Source organism: Eumetopias jubatus, unplaced genomic scaffold (genome assembly GCF_037043125.1).
Source record: "Eumetopias jubatus isolate StellerSeaLion01/CBP00866 unplaced genomic scaffold, mEumJub1_p1.0 scaffold_5, whole genome shotgun sequence".
NCBI lineage: Eukaryota > Metazoa > Chordata > Mammalia > Carnivora > Otariidae > Eumetopias > Eumetopias jubatus.
Genome location: NW_028274811.1, coordinates 80233528 through 80256211, shown reverse-complemented (window position 1 = coordinate 80256211; position 22684 = coordinate 80233528). Strand labels below are relative to the sequence as shown.

At 36.4% G+C, this 22684-nt stretch overlaps 1 protein-coding gene across 1 annotated transcript in view; it reads left to right on the top strand.

Annotated features, from left to right (window-relative positions):
• The window catches only part of LOC148164375 (uncharacterized), a 98405-nt gene that overhangs the window by 7944 nt on the left and 67777 nt on the right, over positions 1-22684 (top strand). Inside the window, exons 2-4 of the mRNA XM_088023420.1 lie at positions 1038-1229; positions 9675-9842; positions 15966-16067. Of these exons, the coding sequence (XP_087879546.1) occupies positions 1038-1229; positions 9675-9842; positions 15966-16067 (462 nt within the window). The remainder of the gene's footprint in view (positions 1-1037; positions 1230-9674; positions 9843-15965; positions 16068-22684) is intronic.

The window sequence follows — 22684 nt, the reverse complement described above, 5'->3', positions numbered from 1 at the left end:
GTTATAGAAAATGAGAAGTATTGGATAATGACTCTTTCCATCTTTCAGGTCTTTGTCCCTGACAATTGAAATTTAAATTGTTATGCAAATGGATCATTAATAATTATATATAAAATAAAGAGATAATTTATTCATGGATATATCCCATTTATTATTTAAATAGTTCTAAGAGCAAACTTTGATACTGATAAATTAGATTTTAATTTACAAATACCAAATTTTATAACTCCTTTGCTTCTTAGAATAGAATAAAAATAAAGGTTAAGATTTGTTCTCTTTGTAAATTGATGTTGCTTGCCTTTCATATAGTGTCAAAAAGTAAAAGCAAGTAAAATCTTAACCAATTCCAGCCTATCAAATTACCTAGTAGGTATTATGTGCTTTGCTATTTTGTTTTTCTTTTGTTAGTTTTCTTAAAATCTGATTTTATTGTAATTAGTTTATTTGTAATTTTCTTTCTTCTAATTAGTACAGTCTCATGGCTTATGATGATAGAAGGCAGCAGTTGGGAAGTATATCAAGTATTTCAAGTTGTTATTTGTTCAAATATGAAATTATCAAAGCCTCATTCATTTTGATTTTTTTCCCTTTTCCTTATTTTGAATCAATACATGCAACAAGAAAAGTATCATGAAATTTGCATTCTTGTGATTAATAGAAGTTAAACTATAAAGGACTTGAGTGGAATAGTAAACTTATTATCATAGATTGTAATTTAACTAATTCAGATAGTATTTTGTCTTCTTTTTGAGAATTCAGGGGGACTAATTAACAATTTATGTGTACTTTGTTCCTCCAGAATAACTAATATAATATCAGGCACATTCCTGTTACCCAAGGATTATCAATTGAATTGAATCCAACTGAGGTAATGCATGGTGATTCCCCCACCTTCAATCTATATGATTTTTTTTCACGTAATACAAGTTTAAAAAGTGAATCATGAAGGAGCTGTATTATTCTAGTGATTCTGTTTCAAAGACTGAAATATTTGAAATTCTATCTTGAAATATTCTCACTTTCATACTCTAATCTAGATTGGAATTTGGAAATAAATAGCCTCCGCAAGTTATCCCAGGAATTGGCTCCAAGAGGTACAAGGGCCAGTGATGGTTCCCAAGAAGAAGCAATAGACCAGTGGGCCAGAAGGAGGCAGCAATTCAAAGATGGCAAAAGATGCAGCTCAGCAGGGGGGAGTTCATTTGCCAGCAACATCACTGAAGGATCCAGTGAGTAGACAATCACCTTCTTTTCCAAAACCAGAGCAAAGCAACAGGTAAAGCTAACCAAGTCCCCTCCCTCTTATCTCCAGAATATAAACCCTACTGCTTGAACATGGCAATGTGGTGATTATATGCTTTTATATAAAAGATATTTTTGGAATGATCAACTCTTCATTATGTGTTAAAGAATCCAAACCTGGTAAATTATCTCCTTCAAAACACACCTACTAAGTCTCCTTTTCTCTTCAGAAACTGAAATAACTAACTATAGGATTCTTTACAGAATTAAATTTGTCCCCTACTTCAAAGAATTGGAGTTGGCTTACAAAAATATGTATAATGTAAAAAGCTAAGATTAGTATGTTTGATTAAAAGAAATAATTTTCCTCTTGATTTAACATTTCTAAAATGTTCTTTAAATGAATGTGTATTTTAATGAGATGGTGTTTCTCTTGGTACTGAAAGAGTACTATTAAATCATCATTATACCCCAATCCCACAATCAACTGCAGTTGAGAATGGAAGGTAGGTCATCAGTGAGGAAATCCAACTGAAGGGAAAAATAATATGTTAAAGAAAACAGAGGGGAGCATTAGTACATTCAGTACATACCACCACTGATCTGGCTCCAAAATTCTAGCAGCTAGTTGTTAGAAGATACTTATCCAAGTAGTAGACATTGGTCATTTCCATGTTATTTACAAAACATAGCAGCTGTTCATGAAAAACACTGATATGGAAACCTGAGAGAGAGAGAAAGAAAGAAAGAAAGAAAGAAAGAAAGAAAGAAAGAAAGAAAGAAAGAAAGAAAGAAAGAGAGGAGAGAGGAAAGAAAGAAGAAAGAAAAGGAAAAAAGAAAGAGTTGATGCAATACTGTGATTTATAAGAAATATAAAATATATATTTTGTCATTCAAATTCATCCTCATATAAAGTTGATCTTGGTCCACTGGTTCCTGGCTCACAGCTTCTAAAATCTTTAGAATTTTCCATGAAGAGAGCAATAAAGGTGTCTTTTGTTATGTTAATGAGGTGACTTTTGAAAGCCCTAGGTAACCTAGGTGGGGCTGAGGACCAGAGGAACCTACCACAGTGGTCAGAGGGCTGGAATTTTCAGCTAAGTGTCCTGAGAATTGCTTGTTGGCATGGCACATGCGTGTGCATGCACACACATGCACACACATGCACACACACACACACATTACCATTGGGTCCAGGAAACCAAGAGTTGTGTTGCAGAGAATGAAGTCCTTATGATAGAGACACTGGTGACTATCCTAGGCTCTTCCTACAGAAAAGCTGATAGAATGACATAAGCATAATTCCTGAAGGCAGCAGTAAAATTTATCCAGAGTGAGTCACAGAGCTGGCACAGATTAGGAATTGAATGTAGCTATAAATGTGTGGGCAAAATCATAATAAAATTATTTAATTATTTATTTATTAAACTATTAAATTAAATAATAAAACACTGTGCTATATTATCCCACCACAGTGTTCTTACATTCATGTGAACAGTGAAGAATACAACTCGAGTGGTCCATTTTGTCCCGATAGTGTTTCATTCTTGTCCCTTGATCAATGTCTAATTCATCCAGCTGCCTCTCTCTACTTGGCAGCAAGGACTCTGGATCTGTAAAATCTTAAATTTTTATTTTCACATATACTACTGTATAGGGTTGTTTGATTATCCCTCTTCTGTTCATAGACTCTTGAACTACCTCCCTGGAGAATACCTTTGTTATGTTAGACTTCCAGTAAAATATTCCCACTGCTTCACATTTTGTTGGAACGTTCCTTTTCCTTTTCTTCCACTTCTATTCCTCCTTCCCCTCATCAGTTTCTATGTTGATATATTGCAGAATTTGGTTCAAAATTTTTTTTAATTTTAATAACCAGTACTTAATAATATTTAATTAGTTTTCCTTATCATTGCTTTATGCACCAATTACTTCTAAGAGAATTTCTTTTTCTTACTATAATACTGTAACAATTTTTTGAGAGAGATTATTTGGGAGATAAACTGAGTCCTGATATATCTGAAGATGTATTTACTTGCCTTTTAATTCAGAATGGCAGTTTGGCATAGTTCAGTACAGAATTCTAGGTTCAAACTACTGAACAAGCTGGTTCATTGTCTTCCTGAGGCACTGGTGCTGATGAGAAGTCTAAGTCCAATCTCATTCTCAAAACTTTTGTTATTAATCCCACTTCTGTCTCTATTAGCTCTTACAGTTTTCTCTTTAACCTTGGTATTCTAAAATTTTTCTAGTATGTATGTCACTGTGTGTATTTCAAATATGTTTTCATGTTTGTCATCCCATAGGCTATTACATGCTGATGACTCATATCTTTCTTCAACTCTCATAAATTCTCACATACCATTTCTTCAGATACTATTTTCCTTTCTCCTCTCATTGTCTCCTGCTTCAGGTTGCAATAAATGACTTACTTCTGCACAAGATATTCCATATCCCATCTGGGTGTCCTCTGTTCTCAGTCCTTGACTTTTTCACACACTCATTGCTCATGGCTAAAGACAGGTACAATCACTGCCGTTTCTTCACCCACAGTGTAGTTCAAAGTGAGTGATGTAGGGACGTCAAACTACCTGCTGTTTCTGCTATGGTGGTCCAATTGATCACCCAGTTGTTTGCACCCCGGGGCATCTTTAGCTCCCTCACTCTTTGTGGTGTTCCCACAGTTCTACATCAAATCTTTCTCACAGATAAGTCAGAGAAAGACAAGTAGTGTATAACTTATATGTGAATCAAAGAAGCCAAAATCATAAAAACAGAGAGTAAAATGGTGATTACCAAGGGTTGGGGAATAGGAGGAAAAGACAGATGTTGTTTGAAGGTACTAACCTGCAATGAGTAGTAAATATGTCTTAGAGATAAAATGTACAGACAACAGCATTGTATTATCATCAAACTTGCTAAAAGACTAGAACTTCATTATTCAAAACTACTGGAAAGAATAACTATGAAATGTGACAGAGGTGCTAATTATCGCTACAATGGCAATCACATTACATTGTACAAATGTACCAAGTTAATGTGTGGTACACCTTAAATTTACATAATATTCTATGTCAAATACATTTCAATAGGAAAAATTTTTCTTACATATATTCTCTGCTATGATTTCACTTCATGGTTTATAGGTTGATCCTGGATTTCAGGTATTTCCCAGCTACTGGTGTACTAACTTCCTTCTTGCTTTTCAACACATCTATAGGTCTTAAAACACATACTGTCTACACACACACACACCCTTCCCTTCCATCTCTTTGCTGATTTCCTCTGAACTTTGCAATGCTGTTTTATTATGCAGAAAAAAATTCAGCTGCAACCCTTGCTTCTACAGATGTGTAATTCAATTTATCACACTTTTAATAAAATACCGCGCAAGAATTAGGACCTATCCACATGTATGTTTTCTAGCATTCTTATCAAACTTAGAGGCTGGGTTTGTGCTTACTCCTCGATCTTGAACCCACATCTGCAAATAGCCTCCATTTGCCCCTCTAGCTCCCTTTTCCACTCTTCTCCACCTTACACTCGGCCCCAGGTGTCTCACCTCTCTGGACTATATCAAGGGGCTTATTTGCCCCCTGGCTTTTTGTGGGCTGTGACCAAGAGTAAAGATCAGCAGGAGCCTGGAAGGAATGAGGAGACTGAGGTCCTGCTGTTATTGAAAACTCCTCTAGATCCCATTCTTCTTTGAAGGTCCCTATGCCGCCCTGTGGTCACCTGAGGAGGCCCTTTGATAGCACCGCTTCCCTTACATAATCCCCATAGTGATTGAGTTCTGTTTTCCCCTTTCTGGACCTTTGAAATTCCTCTTTTATACCACGGAAAATTCAACTGCAACTCGTACCTCTAAACCCATGTGACCAAAATTATCGAGGTATTCAACAATCCACTAACACTGCAGTAATCCGAATCTACCCATCTTAAAAGCTAAGAAGGAAGAACCTGAGGGAAGAACAATCTGGTTATAAACAACAAAACCAGAAACACAATGTTACATGCAGTAATAAAAATCTATTACTTATAACAGTAGCTTCCACTATTACCTGGAACAATTTATGAATGATCTAAACAAAAAATTAGTTTGCATGGAAGCTTTGATTAACCACAGATGATCTGTATATGGCATAGTGAAAGGGACCATTTTCTCTAGTTTTCAGTTTCTTCTCAGATAGAAGGACTCGTTCCTTCTAGTTCACCGTGTCTTTGAGTTCCCTGCATCCTTTCAGTCCGTTTCATCCTTCGTTTGATGGACAAGTCCTCCGCTACCGTTGCTATTAGACATTCATATCTGCTGTGCCTTTCTTGAGAAACAGAAACTACCATGGGTGTGCTGGAACCGCCTCTCGGTGGTTCACAGTAGCTCCCCGCACACACTTTTTCCTAACACTGCAATTTAGTGAGGTCAGGGTGGTAGCTTGAAATTGGTGAGGGTGGGAGTATTTATGCAGCGGGGACTGGCAAACATTACAAATCAGGGTGGTGGTTTTGTCGTTTTTCCTTTTGGAGAGCCATGTGTTAATCATTTACCAGTACCCGCATTACACAAAGCAGGAATCTGCTGTGTCACTGACACATTCAGACTCAGGCCAAAAGAGCACAATCATTTAAATTAAAACAATGGTTATGTTTTCCTTGAGGTGAACTCTGTTTGGAATGAAAACTTGAACAATTGGTTTCACGTTAGACACGAGGGAATTGAACTGTCTTGCCGTTTTATTTCTCAGTTTATCGAAGCCATAGACACCCTCATGTTGTGTTTCTTCAGAAACTCTTCAATAGAGGCTGCAATTCACTCCGAGTTGCTGGGGCTAACATTGTTTAATGTGTGGTTTAAATTCTATCTCATTTATAGAGTCAGGATATGCTACTAATCCATGACTTAAAACCTGACAGCTTTATCGGGCATCGTTACAGCTGGTGTTTCTCAGTCTGTTAATCTCACTCATCTCTGACTTCCTACACAATAACTGGAAAAGACATTAGGAATGACATATTTATGTATGTGGACACTGTTGAGGCTGTGGGGAGTGCTGACTAGGGCACACCAGGTAAATAACTTGAAGGCTGTAAGCTAAAGTCAGAAAGGGCCTGCAAAACGGAGCTCTGATTTTTATAATCTCAAATGGCTCCTGTATCACAAACAGATGTGGCGAGAATTTGGGTCTAATTGTGTGAGGATACTTGATAGCATTTCCCTTATTTCATTCAGCTACAAAAGTTATTATGGAAATGTATTTTCCAAACATTGGTTTCCATGGAAATAAGAAAGGAGGGGATGGAGAGAGAGAGAGAGAGGCAAGCAGGCAAAAGAACTCTGTTTCCTAAAAATAAGAGCTCACAATTACATTGTGCTTATGATGTCAGCTTTTACAAAATATTTATGAATTATCCCAACAACACTATAAGCTAAGAACTATATTTTTATCTTCACTTTATCAAATGAGCAATCTGAGTCATGGAGAGGATAAGTGACTTGTCCAGTCACTCAGCTGTAAATTAGCAGTGGAACTGGGTTTCAAATCCAGATAGCCTAACCAAGAGTCTATGCTCTTGGACCCAGCCCACTACCTCTGGCTGGACCATTCAGATCTGAACCTGATTCATCTCTGGGAAAGCCCAAACAGGGTCTCTGATACCATATTATTATCGTCAAATAATGCAGTGGAATGAAAGAGATATGAGAATGTCTAAAGCCATCTGGAACTGAGTTATTTTATTTTTTAATTCTAAAGTGAAAAAAGAAGAGTTTTAGTTTTTCAAGAGCCAAGAAGTGCAAATCCAATTTCAGTAATACCAAGCATATTTAAGAGCTCATTCTGTTTAAAAGTTTCATTTATTAAAAGGTTCATTGCCACAAGCCAAATTTTGGAGACAAAGTTTTAGTGACAAAGGTACATTTGGATTTGTTTTTTACTTGGCTCAAAGTTCCACAGGGGCAGTTGTTGAGAAATCTAGAAGCTCAAACCTGCAGCAGGTGTGTGGCTTGCTGCTTCATTGGATTTTATCACAAATTTTATGTCTCAGTTTATGTAAGGGTATGTTGATTAGCTCTGTCTTGGTAACTGAATGAACAGAAAACTGCTCATCCACGTAATCAAATCTGTTTGTAAATAAGTGAGCTGCTGTAACAGTCTCTCACATGCTGATAAAAACAAAGATCACTATAATTTAAAGACCTACCTACTGCTTGGGGAAAAAATAATAATAAAGATAAATCCACAGGCCCAGGAATCTGTGTACCTTATATTCATAAATATTAAAATGTAACTGAATATTTAAGGCCAAGGATGTAAGATATAAATCAAATAAGGAAAGGTGCTTTCATACTTTAAAATCCTTTAAGGCTTCTGTAACTTTAGTAAGTACTATGTAGAAAGCAGCTTTGATTTATGCTTAAAGCTCAGAAAGATAGGTCAACAAATTGTTATAATTTCTTTGGTTTACTTTTCCTACCATTTAAACCCAAATGTCACACTCAGACTTATTTAAAAAAATGAATGCAAAAAAAAGCGATTTTGAAATATGATATGTGAAAGAAGCGATTTGAAATATGCTATATGCAAAGTATCCTAAAGTTTTCATATTTATTTCAATCAACAAGATGTCTGATAACATTCTCATATAATTTACACTCCTACTTTATCATTACATAGCACTCCAATATGCCATCCCCTTTATTTTTTCGCACTAACATTGTATTTATTCAATCAACATGGTCTATCTTCTCAGTACCTACTTCCTCACTGCCATCCACTTGTCCATATCATGTTTACGTAGCAATCCACAACCCCATCTTCCTGTAGAGATTTTGCCCACTCCTCGAGTTCTTCCTTTAATCCTTCCGTTCTCTACATCCAGAACTGTTCCCTCCTTCCTCCAAACTCTCTTACTTCCTCATGAGTCCCCTATCTTATCTTTCTACCCCCATTGTGCCTAACTTGCCCCTTGCTCATGACAGAACAATTCTTTTAATTCTATTCAATAAATGAGTAAATAATGAATGCATGCATCTGAAACCATTTAAACTGTGGATTAATATCAAATGATTCATGAAATCTCATTTGCTGTACAAAATTAAAAACTACAAGAACAAGCATTAAAGATATCGGGGTTCAACTAATATAACATGGTATGTCAATTAAACCTCAATAATACACTTTTATAAAGATATTGGAGTTTGTTCTTGACTGTCTGCAAGAGACTATGCTGCTGCATGCTTTGTCATCATACCACCTGTGACCATTTCTACACAACTGAAAGAAATGTATGAGCTAGAAACCTATTGCATTTGTCTGTGTGTCAGGACAATAAGTAACATTTACACTCTTTGGTACTAAAAGAACAGATGCGAAAATGTAGGGCCAAGGACAGGAACCATTTGGAGGGATTCTCCAGAGTAAATCAGTAAGAGGAGAAGAACCATTCTTCCTGGGGACTTTCTATAACTGACCTTCAGTGGAAGTCCAGCTGGTCACTGCTTGACATTGTGAGGAGAAGAAGGAAGAGATTTTACCTCTTTTTTGAGGGAAAGGAATAGGAAGAACTGTGTGTAGTCCATGAGAAGAGATTGAAAGAGAGGGGTTTTGTTGTTGTTTATGAAGCATACCGTGATCTCTAAACTGCAACCCCATGATAGCTGAGAAATGCAAGTAATGGATTTTGGCTTTTCTTGAAATTATACTTTGGTTCTGAAATGCTGCTTCTTAATTCTGCATGCATGAAAGACTGAAAGACTTGGGGCATGACTTTATTCAGGTTTGAATGACCTAAACAAGGCAACAAAGAAACCCTTGGAAGCAAATACAGAAAAGCAATGTTATTGTCTTAACTAGCACAGCCTTCCACACTAGCCAAGGGACTTCCAAATACATCGAAAACCGAAATTGCTATGAATGAAACTGTCAAATGAAACTTTACCTGCCTCCCAATAGGCCTTATTCTACATGTAAGACCACAGTGAGTTTTTTTGGAATGTTTTTGCAGTGCCTTCTTCAAAGCGCAGAAAGATAATAGCGTTTCTTCCCTTATGCTTGGAATTCTGAAACAGATTCTGCTTCTGTCTTACATGGCTTCCTCTTAACGCCTAAGCATTAATATGTAAGTCTCAGAACAATTATTTTCTCTATATTTTCCTCAACAAAAAGATTCCCAGTGCTGTCTCTAATGTACTGACTTCCAGCATCTAGGCCCTCAAGCAATGCCCGTTTTATTTATGATATTTTAGGATTATCTACGTTTTTCCCAAGGGGACTGTCCAACAAACTTAGCTCCTTGTTTTCGAGGATGCTACTCTGCCTTGAGTGAAGACTTGGCCCCCGCACGTGTTCAGCAGCTTTCCTTCTTGCCCATCAGCGTGTGTGCTCCTCCTTTCCTGCCAGAGCATAATTCACCTAATCCACGTCTCTGTTCCTCAGTCACCTCAGAAGATGGTTGTTCTGTGGATCTTGGCTTTCGAATTGATCTTGAAGAGAAAGGATTCTACACAGAGAATTTCCATTCAGCAGCGTGGGTTTTCCGAGGCGATGACGGGAACCTGGAGGACAGTCCCAGGTGTCTTAGTAAAAAACCCCGACCAGTAGCTGGTAAGGACTCTACAGTTAATGGTATAAAATAAACACCTCAGCGAACTTGTAACGAAGCTCCAGGGGAGCCTCTGAAGTTGGCAAAATGCACACAGGGTGGAGTGTTTGGAGGGAAGTCTATATACAGATACAAGGTACTTCTTAATATTGGGAAAGAATCTAAAGCTATTAAAATAAAAACTGTCTTCAGAGCTCATTCAAACATAGGATTATAATTCCAAAGTTGGAGTAAAGATTAACGTAGGAAGGGTTCAGTATTTTCCATTCTAGGGGTAAAAATACTATTTTTAAATAATGTACTGGAGAGTATGAACAAGTAACATCTATTGTTCTAACACCAAAATATAACCATTTTATTGTTTCTGCATTTTTAAATTATTTATTATACATAGGTCTAGTTTTGTTTTTAAATACACATGAAATATGCATTTTATATTATCATGTATATAGCTTGATACATAAGATTTTATAGCCTGTTTTTCACATTTAATAATGTAATTACTTAGTCATTATATCTTCATTTAATATGCTTTTGCAGACTTTATTAATATTCTAATAATTTCATAATTTTTATGAAATGTTTAGTTTACTGAAACTATGTATATTTCCCTAATGCAATAATAGCTTAATGATTAAAAAAAGACTCATACCTGAATCACAAGTGTTAGTATGTGAAATTATTATTTCATGCAATCTTTGCTGTAAAAATTAAGGTGTAGAGCTTTTGTAAACTTATGTTTTATTGGTATAAATAAATGACCTTGATGAATAGTCAACAATTTAACTTGAGCAAGCAAAGATTCAGGTTGAAAATAATGTCTTAAATTAACTATGCAATGATGCATTTAACAAATATCATGCCTACTATGGTCTAGGCACTAGTGGAGGTTGTTAAAGATACATAATGAGAAGTGACACATTTTACAAAGATGTACTTATCATGTTCAGTACAGGCAAAGTTGTAAATTTAATGAGTTCCTGCACACATGCATAAAATAATACAAGTTTTATATTTTGTGCACTTAGACTTTATTTATATTCATATCATAGTAACCTTAACCATTCATTGAAAAGTACAAGACTCTAAATCTAAAAATTTAAAGAATTCAGAATGGAATTTTTGAAAATTAAAATAGATGATGAGGATCTAGCAATAAACTTTTAAAAAGATTTTCTATATTTAACTTTTATTTGAGTAATACAGGCTGAAATTAAAATTTGGGGTGTTAGGATTTCTGTCTATTTGTTCTCTGATGTATTCCAAGCACCTAGGACAGTGTGTGCCTAATCATAGGAAGCCAATACATATTTGTTGAATGGATAAATAAAAAGTCCTGGATTTCAGTACTATTCGGAAATTTACCAGCGATGTGACCTTAGAAAAGTCATTTATTGTTATTATCTCTCTGCCTATTTACAGTGTTGTAAAAAATGAAACGAAATGATATACATAATCACTATAATTGGCTATTTCTATCCATCTTGACTATTTCTATCTCTTACCCATTTTTCTTTCTATGAGAATTTTGGATGAATATTAAATATATATTCACATATATGTTTGTATATATTCATATATATTTTCTATGAATTCTAAACAATTGTTATTAAGATACTAAATTTATGAATATTTATTGCCTGTTTATGGCAGGCAGGTATGAAAACATAAGATGAATAAATACAATTATTCCCTCACAGTATTTTGGTTAACACCTGATACATGATATCTGTAAGAAAGTATAATTATCACTATTTCTACAACTGCTTATGGTCATCAAAAAACAAAGCATTTGGTTGATTCCCTATTATTTGCTTTGGTTAAACAAAGAAAATTTGTTCAATTTTGCCAAAAAATTTCACAACACACACACCTACATAATCTCATATACACATATGCATATACACATATGTTTGTTCAATTTTGCCCAAAAATTTCCCATGCATTCATGTGTGTGATATACATGTCACACATAAGAAAAACAAAACGTTTAAGTGTGGCCAGTGAGTTTCAGAATGCCATTTATTGGACTGAAACTTAGTTAGATGTTTATATTCTTAACCACATGATATTGAGAGATCAACAGAAGAAAACAGAGATTGGGAGGAAAAGTGAGCTAGAGGCAAATGAATAATTTTTAACTGAAAAATATCTTAACCTAATGCCATCTTAAGGTACTGCAATACTAATTTATATCTACCAACATGTATTTTGTGAAAATAAATTTTACAGTTTAAAAACAAATCAATCTTAATCCCCTAAAAGAGCTCTTCTAGAAATTGGAGAAATAGATAAAGGTTTGCATCACTATCAAAGTATACTGAGGGGCGCCTGGGTGGCTCAGTTGGTTAAGCTTATACGTCTGACTTTGGTTCAGATCATGATCTCAGGGTCCTGGGATCTAGTCCCGCGTCAGGCTCCACGTTGAGCGGAGCCAATTTGGATTCGCTCTCTCCCTCTGCCCCTCCCCCCCAACTTATGCTCACTCAAGTGCACACACCTGTGTGCTCTCTCTCTCCCTCTCTTTAAAATTAAAAAAAAGCATATTGAGGGAGCAACAAAAAATTTTAGGATATTTTTAATATATGAGTGGTGTTATGTTTATGGAAATATTTACCCTTCATTTGAACTTTTACATCTAACAAGATGATTCCAAGGAAGTGTGTTATTTGAGGGGATAAATTACTTGAAGATGTGCCCACAAAGTCTCAGAAAAGACAATGACATTCATTTGTGGCTTTTCAGCAGTTGTGTGGCACTCAGATTATCCACCAGACAGTGGCAAGGGAAACCAGGCCTGTAAATCTTAAAATATGAGAAAATTGTCTTGAGAATGGGAGGGGAACATATTGCAAAACATTTTGATTGTCTGGTCTCCCACAGGAGAAAGCTACAGTTGAGTTCACCATTTCAAGACTTCATTGAATTGTTTATATTTTCACATACATTGTTGACATTCAATTTGCCTGATTGAAGAAAAAAAAAGGCACTATCACCACAGCCTTGAAAGCAGTAGCTATCTTCAGAGTCTCATGTAATATGAAAACAAGAAACATGATTTGATTTGAATCAACACAAGAAAAATATTCCATTAAACAAATATCTGTTGGGTAATCAATCTGACAAGAGCAGAAGACAGTATCAAGAGGGTAACCTAGAGGGAGTAAAACATTTTGACAAGTGGGGATGTTAGAAAAGATTTCTACAGAGGTCAGAAATAGAATTTCTGATTTTCTTTCTGCTCTGATTGGCTACCAGCCTATTGCAGATCGTGAAAATATCCCTTTCTGTGTCCTTGAATTTCTTATTTCTGTCCCTTAAATTATACTGAGATCCAGTAAATGGCAATCAAAACAGTGATATAAAATGACTGCCAAAAGGAAATTAACAAAATGATGGAAATCTTCCCAAGAGCATAGAATAGAGCAGAGGACAGAGTTTTAGCGCTGGGTTACCCTAGTACCTTCCCAGCAACTTTGGCATGTTTTCCTGATATGGTTCTCAACAGCAGAAAAACAGTGTATTTTCTTCAGACATTTTGGAAAGTTAAACATTCCTTCAGGAATGCACACAAAGAGACTTTATCCTTCCTCTCTTTAAATGTTTGCCAATTTTGGCAGCCAGTGTCTAGCATGAAAAGTTCATGAAAAAAGTCTCTTGTCCATCTTTACCATTACAGTCGTAACACAAAGGAAAACATCTGGACACACAGTAGATATTAACTAAATGTTTGTGAATGAATGACTTCCACTATTAGGCATAAGGGATCACTAAAGACAGAGACACGTATTTCCTTGTTTTTAGCAGATATTTCTGTTCCCTAGCCGACCAAGCAGAAGGTCACATCCAAACACATTTGGACATATTGCCTAAATTTTTACTATATTTGTCACTTCCTATAGGAAATTTAATTAAAAAAAAAACTCAGTCATTTACCTCAGAATATCTGAGAGAAAATTTAATAAAATAATGGCAATCTTCTTACAAACTTTGTAATCAGAAATCTTTAAACTGTAGTTTAAATTTATAATAATAGTGTCTCCAAAAATCAGGGACCCACCCACCCAGATCATCTGTCAGATGGCAAGGAAGAGATTCCTTATCAAGTAGAAAACTGGAGTAAGGTCTTTTCCCACTCAAAATATAATTGTTAAGTCAATCATTTTAAATTCTTGAGTTCCTTTGACCTCTTAATTGCTTCTAATTCTATCCATATTTTGCCTACATTAGGCATTCCATAACAGTCTTTGAATATCTCAAAGATCTCAAACTATCTGAGACATGAGAAGTGAAATACAAAAATATCAAAGAATGGTTGGAAAGCAGCAGGAAAACTTATTACCCATAAACTCCAATGTACTACTATTTTTTAATGAAAGGGATTCTGTTAAATTATAATTTTAAGGTGTGAATTTGCCCTGTCCTTATGAATAGATGAGTATTCTTACTTTATAATTAATTACCTGACTTTTCCCCCACAGACTTAACAATAAGCCTATTACTAATAATTCACTTACGGAACTCAGGGAGTTTATTGTTATACTTTATTATGATTTATTCTTTATCATTTTTACATATTAACTTATAGAAAAAGAAAAAATCATCCAATAAAGTATATCACAATGAAGTATAATTGTTGGGGACAGATTAATTCTCCTAGTATTAGGTGAGTGGTTCTCTCTGGTGAACCTGACCTTAAATACAACCAAACACTCAGTATTTTGAAGCCTTTTGTTTATCATTCTTCATTGGATAATTTTATCAGCACTTAAAAAAATGGATCTTTTTGAGATCATGTAGGCCCTTCAGATGTGTTATTTCAGTTTTATATTCTAGCATGACTTAGGCATAACTTTTTTTCTAAATAAAAAACAAGATGTAAAATATACACTAAAAGACAAACTGCTTACAATGCCCACACCTGCCATTATGTAAATTGTCCTGCCACAAAAGGAACAGTCCTGCAGAGACATATTTTCTGCCTTAAAATTCTGCCCTTTTGTCACCCCCGAAGAGTAACAGCCCTAAGAGTTATGAGCAGAGTTGTTTTCAACCTGTGAGATTCTCACTTTCAGAAATATGAAGTGGGAAGATGCCCTTATGGTAGTGAGCACAGAAGTTAAAATGTCTTTGAGGTAGAGAAAAGTCAAGAGGGTCCATGAGTGAGCTGAAGTGATGAATAAGCCAAACTCACTAGTGAGCAGAAGGTATGAAGAAGAAATAAACACATACACACACAAACACACACATACACACACAAGCACATAGACACACATCCCTACACATATACAGAAAAGATGCTGTGGAGGTAGCAGGAGAAAAAGGGAGAAGATTCATGGAAAAGCAGACTGAGAAATAGCAGGGCCACATTAATTAAAGATCATTAGACTAATGTAAAAAAATCCATGAATTCTTACTGTGGAAGTCTCTGGAACTGTCCACCTTTAATACAGCACAACCTTACAGTTACAATATCTACAATGTCCACCCAGCAGTTCCTGCTTATTCTGAGGAACTCAGTTGTTCAGGCTTCCCTGGGTTCCTGTAAGACTTAAATGTACAGCTGAGGATTCTGTTTTCTTATTTCCATGTATAACTTTGCAACAGATGTCCTATTGTTTATGGATCCGAGTGACTCAGACCTGTAAGGCTCAGCTGCTTTTTGGGAGTCATGCTGCCTTGGGGTGGTGAGCACTGCCCCTTACTCACCATGTGACTCAAGCAAATTGTTTAACCTCTTTGTGTCTTGGGGCACGTGGGTGGCTCAGGCAGTTAAGCATCCAACTCTTGATTTCGGCTCATGTCATGATCTTAGGGTCATGCGATCGAGCCCCGCATCAGGCTCTGCACTGGGTGTGGAGACTGCCTAACATTCTCTCCCACCCCCCATCAAAAAAAACACACAAAAAAATCTCTCTGTGCCTCAGTTTCCTCCTCTCCAAAAAAAAAAAGAGTAATAATAGGATGATACAAAGATTAAATTAGATAATACTAGTAAGTGATTAAAACATTTTTATTAGGTCTGGCATGTCATAAACAAGCAATAAATACTAGCTACTTTTATAATCATATTTGTGGTATCTAAAGAGTAACTCAAAAGAATGCTCTCTTTGCCTTTTCTTTAGTTCGTGAGCGAACCGTGAGGCTGTTCAAAGGAACTGGTGATTATCCCTGGGGATTCCGAATTCAATTCTCCAAACCAATCGTGGTAACTGAAGTGGATACTAGTAAGTTGTCTCACTATAACAGCTTTCATTCAGACCGGAACAACTATCTCAATCAAACCTCACACAAGTTAATAAATAGCCTTCGATACCATAGTCCCATAAAGCACACACATGCAATAGAAGCAATTTCTAAATCTCAGTTTATCAAAAACTCATGGTGATTGAAAGTGCCCACATCATGATCAAATACTTTTTAAAGGACCATGCTTTCCTGATTGAACATGGTCCCCTGGACACCATAGGGCCTTGGTCTCCCTACAAAGAAGAGCCCTACCTGTGGCTGGGGAAACAGGGCTGAAGCTCTGGAGAGAACGGTCTTATGAGGAGGCAGCTGCCAATCTATTTGTCTTTAATAGTTTCTGGGGGGAGTTCCATTCCTCCTAAATTATTTCCCTTACAGCTTCTCAGATTTCCTTATTTCCTAACAAGCAAATTAGAAATTCACAGACACCTAATCAAAGTTAGATCCTTTGCTCCCTGATCTATATAACAGGAGAATAATCTGAGATCAATGCTTTGACAAAACTGGAGCCAGAAGACTAAGATTGGCAGGACTATAAGATAAAGCATATTACAATAGGGGAGGTCTAATGAGGTTATCACAGAGGGAGGCCCAGGGCCACTATGGGGTCTCTGAATTACATTAGGGTCCCCATCTGGACTATGAATTCACCAAGGTCAGAAACTATTTTATACATAATTTTATACTCAGTACTTTGTGCAGTGTCTTAAGGAAACAGAGTGGATGCTCCAAACTGTTTGATGAATGACTATGAGAACCTTAGGGCTAAAGGCTGGGGCAGCATGGGGCAGAGAAGAAGGGAGGAGTACCACCCCCCAGGATTACAACCCTTCCTGCTTTGCCCTGGTGTCATAATTCCTTCTCTGGTGCCATTATCACCCAGGGTCACATCTCATTTTCCTTTGCCAGTCAGCATTCGAGTGTTCCTCCATTGTATGCTCTGTTATTCCATGGGAATGTGTTCTCATATCTGTAAAATGTGGATGACTACTCAGCTCTGGTAAAGGCCAGAAAGGTGACAGCTGAGTATATGAAATTGTCACCTCCTAGTCCAGCATTCCACAGTCCTGGGTGACACCAGTGGGAAACAGTGGGCTCAGACAATCACATATTTTTTATACGAACAGAATTTTCCAATAAATTCTCAGTGCATGGGAATAGAAGAAAGAAATATTGTGTATCTAAGTAGAATGTGAGATATTCCTTTTTTTTAAGATTTTATTTATTTATTTGAGACAGAGAGAATGAGAGAGAGAGAGAGCGAGCGAGCGAGCACATGAGAGGGGGGAGGGTCAGAGGGAGAAGCAGACTCCCCGCCAAGCAGGGAGCCAGATGTGGGACTCCATCCAGGGACTCCAGGATCATGACCTGAGCCGAAGGCAATCGCCCAACTGAGCCACCCAGACGCCCCGAATGTGAGATAATCCTAATGCAACAAGAAAGTTTTATAGTTTTAGAACCCTTCCTAAGGAAAGTTCTTTGTACAAGTTACCACTTACACCAGGTGATCAATGGCATAGATTTTGTGTAACGTAGAGGATTAGCCTCCTTTAAGCAAGAGGGGATTAATTTAGTACTAAGTAACTTGGATATCTATTACACATTCACTGATGTTTTTTAAAAAGGAAATTTACTTGCTTATTTATAATATCAAAATGGAAATTGAATTTACTTTAAATATAAAAGCCATCATATTCATTGGATACCTATCATGAGCAGGGCATTTGATATATGTTCTCCCATGTAATCCATGCAACAGAACTTGTAACTTGACATTATCACTCCTATCTAACAGATGAATATATGAAGCCTCAAACTGGCTAAGGAACTGGCCTAAAGTTATACAACTATATCATGACAACTCCAGGATTCAGACCTCAGAATTTCTACCCCTGGAAACAGAGTTCTTTTCCTATGACTTCTATCAGTTAGGACCCTCTGTTGCAACTCGAAAGAAATCTGATGGAAAATGGTTTAAGCAATGAAGGGGATTGATTGACTCACAAAAGTTGAAGGTTCTGAGATAGCGCAGGTGTTTGATTTGTTTCCGTAGCTCAATTTCATCAAAGGTATGAATTCTTTGACCCCAATTTCCTTGGTGTTACAAGCCTCCCATTTGGATTCAAAACGATTTCAGCAGTTCTAGCATTCTAATGGCACATCAGGGTCATAGAGAGGGGACGGGCTTCAACCCTCAAATGTCCTTAGGTTTCTGGGCCCCTACGGAACAATGTGAACTGTTTCACTTAAGCCAAATGCAAGGGGATAGCATTGCCTGCCTGAGTTGCTAGGAAACCAGGGCACGCCCCAGACTTGAGAGTGGAATAATGCTGCTTTACCTACTCCAAGCCACCACATAATGGAGAAGAGATGAAGAAGATGTGAGAGGACCTCAAGAAACTCTATAACCACTCAGCCTCAAGTCGTACCACCACCATGACACTCTGCACCCAACGAGTGACAAGTCACACAAACCAACGAAGTATTACGTAGTACACACAAAGGTCATGTCCTGTCTCTTCTTGATTTATTATTTTCATCTAATCACATTCTTTAAAAATCCTATTATTCTTAGCAAGGAATTGCCTTTGACTGTTTCATGACTTGATTTGACCTAGTCCATTCTCAACTGTTAAGAAAAATGTTCAATACCTTAAAAACCACACCAACTCCTCTTAGTTACACAGTTGAGCTGACATTATCCCAAGTACCTGAGTATGGTTGAGCAGGATTCAGTGTGTTATGTTAAATAACTTTTTCTTAATACTCTCCATTAAGCTTACCTTACAGACCCATTCTTCACTGCTCTGGATGAGTTCTGGGATGGATCTTAATTTTCTGTGGTCTTAGACAATAAAAGCACTGTTGTTTTGTCATTAAAAGTCCATACAATAATGATAGAATTACAGATTAGTGTAATAATCAAAATTTTTGCATTTGTATCCAATTTAGAATTTCTCTCCTCTGCCTGAGCCTGCCTCACAGGCTTGCAAGCATGGTTTATCTTCTTCACTCTTTCTCTTCTCTATTCTCCATTCATCAGAAATCTCACCCCGACACTTTCAAAGGTACTCAAGTTTTTTACCTGTACCTCCTTTCCTTCTTTTCCAACTGAAGGTCAGTTTTCCCACCTTCTCATGCTTACAGAAATGTTAGTAAATAGGGAATTAATGCAAATTTCTTTAAGATAATAAAAGGAGTTCCTTTTGCTCAGTTCCTGTAGTATGAGAAATAGTCACAAATATGAAAATAGATGTGCAAAAGACTGGAGGAAATCACTACAACTGACAAAAGAAAGAGAGCATACATAGAGAAAGTTTCTGACGGCCTCATAATGGAGGTCTCTGGCACCTGTGAGGGGAGACAGAGAAGAAATCAGGATTACGTATTAGAACCTCAAACTGCAGTGTAACTCTGCAAAATCCTGAGACAGGCTGATTCAGGAAGCCCCAGAGCCAAGACTGTTCTTTCGAGAAATCCTGCCTTGGCCAGAAAGAGCCTGGCTCCAGTCCTGCCTCCAAATTCAGTCACTGGCTGGAACTGATGACTTCCTGGTGAGATTGTAACCTCAGTGGGAGGTGAGACTATCAGAAAGTGTGGCAGGTGAAGGTATGTCTGGAGAGTGTACATATGTGACCTCCATATAGGGTATGGAACAGAAAGGCCTTAGAAAGAAAAAAAAAGCATATTGACAGAGATAGTTCTAAAGATATAACAAATACTACTTTGAAAATAATAAAATAAAGAAATTGAAGAACACCTAAATTAACAGCAGGAAAAACTTTTGTATCATTTTTAAGTCTTAATATTGAAAGATGTCAGTTCTTCCTTAAATTAACCTAAATGTGGATTCCTAATTAAAATTCTAGGAGAGTAGCTGTTTTTGTTTTTGCTTTTATCAGTTAAAAAAAAATTTAATGAGATTCTAACATGTTTATAAGAAAGCAAAGGGCCAAGTTATTAAGCTGAGAATTCTTTCATCTGGGAAAAAGACTTTTTATTCTATAATTAGATATTAAAATGCAAATGCATGGATATATGTTTACTTTTTTTGATGTGAATGAATTTTAAGTGAAGTTTTCTTTTTTTCAATTAAAGTTTAATCAGTTAATCAAATATATAAATGATTATTTAGCAAATAAATCCCTTAATGATTGTGGAAAAGAGGGGTTTTACCCAAATGTTGGTGGAATTTGGGGGTAGAAAGGCAGACCCCAAGCAAGTGTGGGGTGGAGAGCAGAAGAGGAACTCAGGTGACAAAAGATAAAAATTGCAAATTTTGCCAGGTCAGCCTTGTTTGACCCCCTAATGTCCTTCAAATTAACAAGAGCAAAAATAATTGTGGGCTTAATTATTTCTATATAGACACAACGATAGGCAAGTTTTTATCTTAGAGTGGCTCCTGAGTTTTTACCATGTTTTTAAAAGACCTCTGGCTTTCAGGAAATAAATGTTTATTCATAGGGAACAGATTCATGGATGTCTCTCAGCTTCCCATTCTACTTTCTCCTCTTCTTTCTCTCCATTTTCTCTCTCCCAATCCCTCTTTCGCTGTCCCTACTCTCTTCTTTCTACCTCTGACTTTATAAGATTAGCGTTAAACAAAGAAATAAAACTTATAAGGAAAATAAAAAGACTACCCTTTAAAAATCAAACAGGTCTGACTTAATAAGTTGACTCAGAGTTTTGCAAAATATCCAAAACACTTTTCATGCCTGTCTTTCTAGATAAAATAACTAAATGCAGTTTAATAAAATGTTATGATATTTTCTGATAACCTTTGTAACTGTTCAAATGAGATAGGTAAGTGTATCTCATCCCTTCAAATGGGAAACAAATCAAAATGTTTGCATTGCAACTGACTTTGTATTTAGAAGGCCCTGAGGTTTTGTAAAAGGAAATGCTGAAGGATCTCTACCGTAGCAGAAATGGTACAATACAGAGTTAACCTAGGATTTTATTCAACATCGGGAAGTACTGCCCTGGCAGGGATTCATGTAGCTGCTGAGTCTACTTCTCTTTTTTTAAAATGTATTCCTCAATGCTGAAGATCAACCTCTGAAAATCCATTGTCTAGTCAAATCTGCTAAATGAGGGGTTGAGGGACTTTAAAATTACACGTATTTTCAGCACTTCTGAAAATCTCATTCACACCACAAAACATTGTTCGGGATGCATTAGAGAGGCTTAATTACACACTGAGGATAAAAAGATAAAGCAGGGAGACCTGTAGGTGGGATGGAAATGATTATCCATAACTATACGGAGAGGGGGTTTGCTTGTAGCTTACATAACTAATTGCCCACACCCGGCTGGCATTTGCATGAACATTTTCTATGAAAGCCTAAATGCTTATGAGATCTGTTGGCATAAACAAAAGAAACAGATGTTCCAACTTTGATACCAAGCAAATTTGAAAAGAAAACTATACATTTAGGAATGGGTAAACCATAGAGGAAATTATGGATAGGCCCATCTTTCTGGAAGTTGTAGAATTTAAAATACTACTGTTAAAGTACAATTTTTTTAAGTGAAAGGACAAGCCCCCCTTTTAATGACAAGTTTTTCAGTTTCGCCGGTATATGTAAATATGCATCAAAGGATGGAGTAGCTCAGCATTTAACTCTTTATAATAAACACAAGACTATGCAGTCAAGTATCCTGTTAGAGAAACAAACTTAGAAAATCATGGTGTGGTTTTCCTACCACCTTAATCCTTCCTGTGCAATGTAGGATGTATATACTTCCATCTGCTCCCTACAATAGTCTCAAGTAGGATTGATTACCTACTGTGTGGTATATTACAGGGTCACCTTGAAATATCTTCCTCTTCTAAGAAGCCCTACTGCCTCAAACTCTCACCATGTTTAATAAAGGGAAAATTTGTAGGTTGCATTGCAAAATAGGGGAATATAGTCAATGCAATCTGTAATTATAGCTAAAAGCAATCAAATGAGCTGTCAAGAAGGGTTACACTGCAGAAATGATTTTCTACAAACAAGGATCATTTTCACTTGCAAAACAAAATAATACAAAGGTAAATAACACAATTTTAAAATGTACAAAGGATTTGAGGAGAGATTTCTCCAAAGGAGATAAACAAATAGCCAATAAGCGCACATGCGCACACACACTCACTCACACAAACGTTCAGTATCAGTAGTCACCAGGGAAATGCAATAGAAAACCATAATGAAATACCACTCCATACCCACTAAGAGGGCTCTAATCAAAAAGTCAAAAATAACAAGTATTGGCAAGAATGTAGAGAAATCCATAATGTCATACAATGCTGATGGGCATGTAAAATGATATAGCTACTTTGGAAAATAGTCTGTTCATTCCTCAAAAAGTTAAACACAGAGTTACCCTGTGCCAGCAATTCCACTCATAGGTATATACCTAAGACAAATGAAAACGTATGTCCACAAAAAAAAAAAAAATTTGTGCACAAATTCTCATGGCAGCATTATTTATCCAAAAAGTGAAAACAACACAAATTCCTGTCCACTGATGAATGGATAAACAAAATGTGCTAGACCCTTGTAATAAAACATTTATTCATCAATTTAAAAGAATATAGTGCATGATACAA